At 52.5% G+C, this 8,900-nt stretch overlaps 2 protein-coding genes across 3 annotated transcripts in view; one reads left to right on the forward strand and one right to left on the reverse strand.

The window, feature by feature from the left end:
- LOC116082743 (translation initiation factor IF-2-like) overlaps window positions 1-7,022 on the reverse strand; it is a 41,639-nt gene extending 34,617 nt beyond the window's left edge. The window contains exons 1-2 of the mRNA XM_031359654.1: window positions 6,967-7,022; window positions 5,607-6,407 (exon numbers count right to left, since the gene is read on the reverse strand). Coding sequence (XP_031215514.1) covers window positions 5,607-6,407; window positions 6,967-7,022 — 857 coding nt within the window. The remainder of the gene's footprint in view (window positions 1-5,606; window positions 6,408-6,966) is intronic.
- A 1,206-nt stretch (window positions 7,023-8,228) lies between these two features.
- The window catches only part of Arid2 (AT-rich interaction domain 2), a 128,402-nt gene continuing 127,730 nt past the window's right edge, over window positions 8,229-8,900 (forward strand). Inside the window, exons 1-2 of one of the 2 annotated variants that reach the window (XM_031353807.1) lie at window positions 8,229-8,469; window positions 8,576-8,669. In XM_031353807.1, the coding sequence (XP_031209667.1) occupies window positions 8,378-8,469; window positions 8,576-8,669 (186 nt within the window). In that variant the 5' untranslated portion in view covers window positions 8,229-8,377. The remainder of the gene's footprint in view (window positions 8,470-8,575; window positions 8,670-8,900) is intronic. The other variant, XM_031353799.1, reaches the window with a different exon arrangement.

The raw sequence follows: 8,900 nt of genomic DNA on the forward strand, positions 1-8,900 counted from the left end.
AGCCTTGTGAGCACACGTACCACACACCCTACATCAGAAGCCTTGTGAGCACACGTACCACACACACCTACATCAGAAGCCTTGTGAGCACACGTACCACACACCCCTTACATCAGAAGCCTTGTGAGCACACGTACCACACACCCTACATCAGAAGCCTTGTGAGCACACGTACCACACACACCCTACATCAAAAGCCTTGTGAGCACACGTACCACACCCCCCCTTAATAGGCTACTATCACTATAGCTAGATGTAACTTTAATTTTTCAAAACTCATTTTTAATGATGGTTCTTAAATGCTTTAACCTCCCTTTTAGCCCACCACCCACCACAGGTAGTGGAAAAGAAAGGATACTGGGGGGTGGGGACGGGGAATTTGGAGCAACTCCCATTGGTGTTGTCTGGAAATTGGCAGATCAGGTCACAGGTTAGCAGCAGCAGCAGCTCGATCCACTCACAAACACTACACGGATACACCAGTAGTCCAGTTCGGTACAGTTGGGTTAGCAACCAGGAATCAGCAGCAGTGGTGGCAGGACCTAGCAGCCAGCCAGGTATCAGCCTCTGCACTACTCAGCAGGAGGGACCTGGAGGAACACAAGTTCCTCAGCTGTGCCTCTCTCTCAGGGAAGCAAAGATCAGTGAAGACTCGAGACCCACAAGCCTTGCACAGCTAGCTCTACCAGCACACGTGTGTCTGTCTCAGCTCACATCACGCTGCTAACCACCCGGAGTCTGCGGAAGCCGCAACACACTGCAGCACACCACCAGAAGTGTGTTGGTTTATTTCTCTCTAGGAGTTCCAACAAATGCAGCTCAACTATGTGATGTGAGGCAGACCACTACATGCGTGTTGTTAGGAAAGAATCCTTCATCACATGTCCTTTCACATGCTTGCTTTAGCAGAGCATCCTTTCACTTGTGTCTGCTTCAACCAAATGTTCCTTCACAAGTCTGCCTTAGTCTTCCACACCGGTGTCCATTTCAGCTAAACTGTCCTTTCCCTGGTTGCCCTGGGAAACCACCATCCAACAGACTTTCCAAAGAACCCCAGAGCTGTTACATCAGCTACAGTGCCTATTAAGGCCAGCTGTGCTGACACACCCCTGTAATCCAGCAACTGAGCGGTTGAGATGACTTTATAGAGTTCAAGGCCAGCCTGAACTACATAGGATGAGACCATGCTAAAAAAGGCTTCAGCTATACACTGGGCCACAGACAAGGCACAAAAACTTGATGAAAGCTAAAAATATCTTGTGCATAAACTCTACAAAGCAAATCTGGGTTAATGCTCCACTAAAATCCTCAGATCCTGCAGCCAGCAGCAGCAGCTCTGACAACGAAAGCACTGGGACTCTTTGTTGAATGTCACCCATACACTGTCCATGATAAAATGATACCCACTTAGTCAAAGAATGAAACATGAAATGAACTTTTGATTAATGTAATCCTTTATACATGTTTTCCAGAGGGATGACAACCAAAATAATAGCCAGGTTCCTTTAAAATGAACTTTCAAGACTATTGCACAAATACATATCTGCTAGTTTTAATTCTTTCAACTTGGAAAACTAAGTGGCTTTCCTTAGCTAAAGCTTCAAACTGCTTTTTTGCAGGAGGTCGACACCATTTCAATGGAAGGAATCTTGAATGATCTCCTAAGTTTCATCCTTAGCAGGCAGCTTGAAGTTTATGCACAACTCTAGTGCCCTCTAAATGACCACACCTTGCTTCCCAAGGCTGGAGGCCACCTCCCACTCAGACACCGTTAGCCAGGAAGATACCGTGGAAATGCACACAGAACAGAGCTGGGGAGGGAAGGAGTCCAGGGACAGGAAATCCAACCAGATGGCAGTAGTCATGGTGCTACTAGTTCAGGTGGCCTCTGCTCAACGAAGCAGAAAGACAACCAGGATTAGCAAATGGCAGTGTTTAAGGAAGAGTTGATTCCATGGGAATAGAGTGAAGGTCAAAGGGAAGCTTGTTTTCATTTCCAGAGAAAGGGGGTCATCACTCAATTTACTAACCCCAATATCCGAGTAAGAAATGCCTTTAAATGGGGTTCAAGGGAACAGACGCTAGAAACAGAACCCATCACTAATTACCAAGGCCACCTGTTGGCATTCAGTCTAGGCTCCGTCGCACAGTTACCTAGCAACAGCCAGGTGTGCCTCACACTTGCTCTTCTCCCTCTTCCCATCCCCCCCTCCACGTGCTCATGGCTGCCATCTACACCTCTTCTCCCCCTCTCTGCCTGTCTCTCAACTCCCTTCCCATGCTCTGAATAAAGTCTATTCTATATTGTACCACCGTCCTGTGGCTGGTCCCTCGGGGGTGGGGGGGTGGGATGGGGGGGAGGAATACCTCAGCATGGGCCCACAGAGGCACCCCTCCCCCACACCTTACCGAGCCCCCACCAAACATATCCCTGGCTTCTCTTTCTTTTTATAAAACACAACACTACCTGTTATCGTGATCAATAGCAACAATAAAAGGGAGTTTGACTTAAAACTATCTTCCACTCCTACGAAGTCTGGATTTGTGTTTACAGTACCAGTCACTACTCTTCCACACTGATGCTACAGATGGACAGATAGTCAAGGTCTCCGAGAAAGAAGTTAAAAAGACTCAATTATAAGTCACTATCACTCTAACTCATGTAGTCAAAGAACGACAGCGCTGCACGAATCCTATCCCACAGCTCGCACTGCAGTGTAAGTCCTGTTTTATTGTCTTGTCAACATGACTGCCAATTCCTTAAGCTTTACAGCTAGTCAAGAATTAAGTCTGCATTAAACACAAATTAATATGTCTTTGGATTTAAGTTTTTAAATTAATAGCAAAGTACAATGTAGAGAGAAATCAATGTACCAAAAAATTGAAATAGAAGATAAAAATTCATTGAAACAATGCTCAGTTGTGTGTGTGTGTGTGTGTGTGTGTGTGTAAGTAAAACAGGCACTGAACATTCCCCTTTGGCTCCCTTAAATAAAGCTAATTCTTAGACTCATGGATCTGTGTTTCCAAAGAATATGATTTAAGTGCTTATTATGAATATTACATTTTGAGTAAACACTAACCCCAACTGTGATCCCTCTGTTGATTTGCCATGATGGATGCTTTTATACAGAATTATATCTAATTGTCCCTAAAAATAATTTTGATTTACCTCATCTGTGACAGGATCTCACAATGTAGCCGTGGCTGTCATGGAACTCACAATCCTGTCTCAGTAACCTAGGCTGAGATTTCAGCCGAGAGCTACAACCCTGCCTGAAATTGAATTTCAAATGTAACTCTATGTTAAATGATTCTGTTTAAGTACTGAAAATTAAGAACTCTATTGGGTAACTATTTCATTATAGCTCTCCAAGGCTGCCAGTTATGAAGCACCCAGTGCGGGAACACTGGCTTCTGGGAGCCAGGCTGTTCCTCCCTCTCCACCTCTTGACCAAGTCAGGCATTCGACAGTTATTTACTTAGTGGGTTTGTAATCTACACCGACAATAAATAGCTGCTTGGCTTAATATACATGCCCTCCCCAATGTAGATGTTATTAAACAGAATAAACAAAATATTAAAATGCTAAACTGTGTAAGTAGTTTCAGTGACCCAAAAAGAAATAATTAAGAATGTATAAATTAAACTATTTGAAAAATTTCAGGTTTAGAAAAGTGACTTAAACATCTAAGGCCAAAGCCCATGGGAATGCTACCTCCAAGGTGTATTATTATAAATGCATATGATTCAATATTCTAATTAAATCATTAAATTTTTCAAATTGAAAATGGTCATTTATTTTTAAATAAGATCACGCTGCTCTTGTATATAGACTAACTTCTAATATTTAGTGAAAATGAGCAAAAATCTCCGGAAGCTTACCAGATCCTTTTGTGTCAAATCATCTGGAAACGTGTCAACTGAAGATTCCAGAGCGTCTATCTACATTAAAACTGTCCTACTTTGTACAATAAATCCTTCCTCACCTTTAAAAAACTGTTATTAATTCTGCCAAGACTCACCACCAGAAGGGAAAGGACACCTCTATTATTTGAAGCTGTAATCAAATTTTCAGAGAGACAAGGTGGCACACAGGTACAACTGCAGCAGATTCCAGCAAAAGCAGCAAGCCACAAAAGCTCTCTCTCGGCTCACTAAGAGCTCTTAATGTCATCTTCAAAGAAATGCCAGTTTAACTGCAAAAGCTTTGTTCAACCAACCAAATCATTTCTGTAGACCTTACAGAAACCAAAAATCTAAAATTGAGCTGACATGCCCAATTCCTCACTTAAATTAATTTGCCCCTTGAAATCACAAGCCTGACAGGCTTAATTTGAAATTGGGTATGTCTTTTTTTTTTTTTTTTTTTTTTTTTTTTTTTTTTGATATGTCATTGAAAAGGAACTTTTACAATTCTCGATGAAGCAAACGGATGGTATGTGACAAAGATCCACATAGCAGGAATCTCTGACTAGGACTTGCATTCTACTAGCATAAAGTCTTTGTCACATTTCTCATCAGAACAGTAAGCTATACTAAGGTTTGGACAATGTTCACTCTTGCTTTAATGTTTAAGGGAATGCTTTGAAAGCTCTGAGCTATATTGTACTTTACATCAAATTAGTTAGAGAATAGCTATTGTCAAACTGTCAGCACATCTCTAGCATGTCTCTAGTAGGCTCCACCTGCTCTATACTGCCCACTATTGGGAGTGTATTATGATAATAAGAAATGTGATACTATCCACTGGGGTTACTTTAGTACAAAAGCATAAGACTATTCTCCTGCTGCTTGGGGGAGTGCTAAGATGCAAGAGATGAAGACTGATCAGTATTAATTAAACTTACTAAATATCAAAGACATAAGAAGGAACAGACTGGCCCAGGAACTATGCTGTGTTCCATGGGACAGCAGCAGTAACGGGACAGGGCAGAATATGAGGTGTGCAATCTACTGTTCTGTGCTCAGATGGAAATATGCAGGTGCCACCATAACATCTCAACGAGCTGCAGAACCACACAAGAGGATGGCTAATGCAACTGGAAGGTGACACAGAAGCCCAGAGAATTTCCCTCTTCCCTTAGGTTTTTCCTTTTCAAGCAAATAACTAGATGGCTAATTTTTGTCTCATATTTCCCCCCATAATCTCAGGAAAACTCAACTGCTCAGTGATCTGATAACACCAACTTTTAGCTTTGTTTCCATTTTGAACAGAGTAGAGTCAAAGCGTTAAAAATTTAAGTTCTATCCGTCAGTATACTTAGACCTCCATTTTGAGGATTACACCTCTTCTACAGAAAGCAACCCTAAAATTCCTAGAAAAGCTTTTAAAAGGTTAAATTCCCTCCAAGCCCCTTAGCCTTTGATACTTGCTGTAAAAACCAAAATCGCCACTAGGTACACTACACTAGGTGTGTAGATACGTACACACTCCTAGCATTCGCTGCCTTCGAAGTGTCAACCTCCCCCTAGTAAAAAGGGCCAACGTGTCATCCCTACACTCTGCTCCAGGACATTAAAAATTAAATCCCAGCAGGGCTGCCCAGCGCAAGAGCGGGGCGGGAGGCCCTTCCGAGGCCCACCTAGAGCCATTAACAACATACAGTCCCAGGTTCTGCTCCGACGACGTCTTAAATGTCAGGGCTCGAGCCGCCTCCGTCCCCACGGCGCCCGCGGCTGCAGAGCATGTCCGCCGGGTCGCCGGGTCCGCCACTGCGGGTATCGCGACTCTGCATCCCCGGCGCTGAAGCCTCCGCGGGCCCCCCGGTGCTCGTCCCTCCCGATCCCGGCCCGCTGTCACCCCGCCGCGAGTCCCCGGAGCGGCCCGCCTCCGCCTCCGGCTCCCCTTCCCGTCGCGCGCGGCCTCCGAGGCTCCGGCTCGGAGAAGCCAGGAGAGCGCCGGGCAGTCGCCGACATCGTCCCCGCGGACTCCGTCCCCGGACGCGGGCTTCCCAGTTGGATGCGTCCTCGGCGGAGGTATTCCATGTTGACAGATCTCTCGCCTTGCACAAAATGGGGCCGGGGAGCGGCCGCCGCCGGATTCATGGGCGCCGCCATTTTGTGAGGCGCGGCGGAGATCGGCTGTGTGTAATGGTTGAAGAGAGTGACCCCCCTCCAGGGAATCCCCGGCGCTGACGGTTACGCAAGGGGCCGTGCGCAAGTGCGGCGCGCAGGGAACCCGCACAGCCCGCCCGTCCGCCCGATCACCGGCCGCGCTCGCCCACGGCCCCTGCGGCGGTAGCGGCGGCGGCGGGGGAAGGGGCGCTGGCCCAGCCCGGCCCACGCCACCCGCGCGCAGCACCGCGCCGAGCCGCGCCTCGGGCCCGGCCGGCCAGCCGGGCGGCTTCTCCTCCTCCACGGCCAGGGTCTCCGCCCCTCTCAGGCTTGCGAGGCACTCACTGGTCCTCGGGTGTCAGGAATTTCCTAGCCACACCTTATCCCGACCCCATTTGAAGACATAAACTTTACTTGGGAAATAAATCCCGTTTCCTAGAGTGAGTACCGGAAGCACGCTCCGACGTCTTACATAATTCTTTTTTTTTCCTCCCCCTCCTCCCAGTCACCCGATAGGTGCTCCCATCGGAGAGACTACCTGAAATAACCCATCCGGACTCTTTACTATCCTGTGACCTTGGGCTAGTGACTTTGGCAGTAGTGACTGTCTCTAAAATGGGAATCCTAATAGACCAGAGGAGAAGCATGGTGCTCAACATGTGTAGACCGGGGGAGGGCTCCCAACACCCGGGTAAATGCAAATTTAGTGGTACTTTTTTTTTTTTCTAAGATAAAAAATTTTGAATTCTCTTACACATTTAAAAAAAATCACCCCAGAAAACGGAAAGGGGCAAACATGTTGCCCTCTTTTTTTTTTTTTTTCAGAGACTAGTGCAAAAAGACGTAAGCAATGCTATTCTCCAAGTTGGGAGGTTCTTTCCCCGACAGGCGCGGTTACCGTTTGCATACCTCCGGTTCGGTGCCACCAAACCGACCAAAAAGGGAGGACGAGTTAAAAAAGCCATAGTCTATCGCCCCAAAAGTAGGGCAGGCAGTTCCGAGCGTCCGTGATCCCACAGTTTGTCAAAGTCAGTTTACCGCCCCACCACGGACCATGTGCTCATCGGGCTCCATTCGAGCACGAAGCCGGGAGGCCAACGCCTCCCGCCCGCAACGTCCCCCGGAGGGGGCGAGCGGACTTCTCCCCGGCCGCCGGGACCGCGCCGTGCGAGCCTCCGTGTGGCGGGCGCCGCCGGGGCCGCGCACCTCGCCTCCGCCCCTAAGGCCGGGACGGCCGGTAGCGGCCGTTTCCCCGCGCCGCCCCCCTCTCCGCCCGCTTTGTGTGCGTGTGAAATGTGCTGCACATTGCAGATGAACCCTAAGCCGGGCGAGCCGAGTCTATTGTTCCCCGCGAGGAGCCGCCGCGACCGTGCGGAGCCAGGCGCAGTGCCGCGGCCGGCCCTCGGGGGGCGCTGTGCGGCGCTGGCGGCCCGGCCGTGGCGGCGGCGGCTGCAGAGAAGCGAGGCCGGCGGGCGGGCAGGCAGGCAGGCAGGCAAGCAGGCAGGCAGGCAGGCAGGCAGGCCGGCGGGCGGGCGGGCGGCCGCGCAGCGCGGCGCAGCCCAGCGCGGCGCGCAGCGGCTCGGCTGCCGCCCGGAGCCCGTGCCCGGGGACGCCCGGGCCGCCGCCGCCGCCGCCGCGCGTGAATGTGTGCGAGGGCCCCGCGGAGCCGCGGCCCGGATCCGCGCTGTCACCCCGCTCTCCACAAGCCACCACACAGACCTCCCCCTCCCCACGCGGCCCCGCCTGCCCCGGCCCCGCCGCGCCGCCGCCGCCGCCGCCGCCGCCGAAACTCCCAGGCCTGCGGCCGCCCGGGCCCCTCGCCTCCGCTCGCCCGGCCCCCCGGCCGGCTCGTGCGCCCCCGGCCGCAGCACCATGTTGAATCGCGTCCCCCGGCCGAGCCGCCAGGGCCGGCGGCGCTGAGAGGCGGGCAGAGCCGGGCCGCGGGAGGCGGCGAGGCAGGGTGGGGGCCGCGCTCGCCCCGCGGCTCCGCGCCCGGCCGCCCGTCGCCTGCCCCTCGTAGTTTCGCTCCCGTTTCTTTAAACTTTTTTAGAAATTCCCCTCCCTCCGGCCCTGCGCTCCCCCTGGCCTCCCGCTCCCTCCTTCCCCTCCTCCTCGCCTCCTCCCCCTCCCTCCTCCCTCCCTGCGCCGCCGCCGCCGCCGCCGCCGCCGCCGCCGCCGCCGCCACCACCGCCGGCCCATGACTGAGCCCCGCCACCGCCGGCCGAGGAATGGGCTCCGGGCGCTGGTAGGGAGCGCGGGGAGCGGGGGCCGCGTCTGAACCGCGATCGGGGTTTTCGGGAAGACCTCCTCGGGCAAAATAATGGCAAACTCGACGGGGAAGGCGCCTCCGGACGAGCGGAGGAAGGGACTGGCTTTCCTGGACGAGCTGCGGCAGTTCCACCACAGCAGAGGGTGAGAGCAGGACCGGGGGGGCAGCGCCGGGGCGAGCCGGGGCGAACGGGGCCCGCCGCGGGCGCGGGGTCCCGGTGACAAGTGCGGGGCTTTCTGTCGCCCGCAGGTCGCCGTTTAAGAAGATCCCTGCGGTGGGTGGGAAGGAGCTGGATCTTCACGGGCTCTACACCAGAGTCACTACTTTAGGCGGATTCGCGAAGGTGAGTGGAAGTTTTAATTTGTATTTCCCTCTCGCTGGCCTGCTCGGAAAAGTCTGCCCCGGCCCGGGAGCCGGCGCCCGGGGCCGGGGGTGGGGGTGGGGGGTCGGGTGGTCGGTCGGTCGGCGGGGCACACGGCGTTCTCGGCGCTCGCAGCCGGTGGCACGGAGGCGGCCGGCGGCGGGGCTGTTTTCGGCCTGGTGGCTCGCGTGCGCGCGGCGGGCGCGGGGCTGG

The sequence above is a fragment of the Mastomys coucha genome, unplaced genomic scaffold (genome assembly GCF_008632895.1).
Source record: "Mastomys coucha isolate ucsf_1 unplaced genomic scaffold, UCSF_Mcou_1 pScaffold11, whole genome shotgun sequence".
Classification (NCBI taxonomy): Eukaryota; Metazoa; Chordata; class Mammalia; order Rodentia; family Muridae; genus Mastomys; species Mastomys coucha.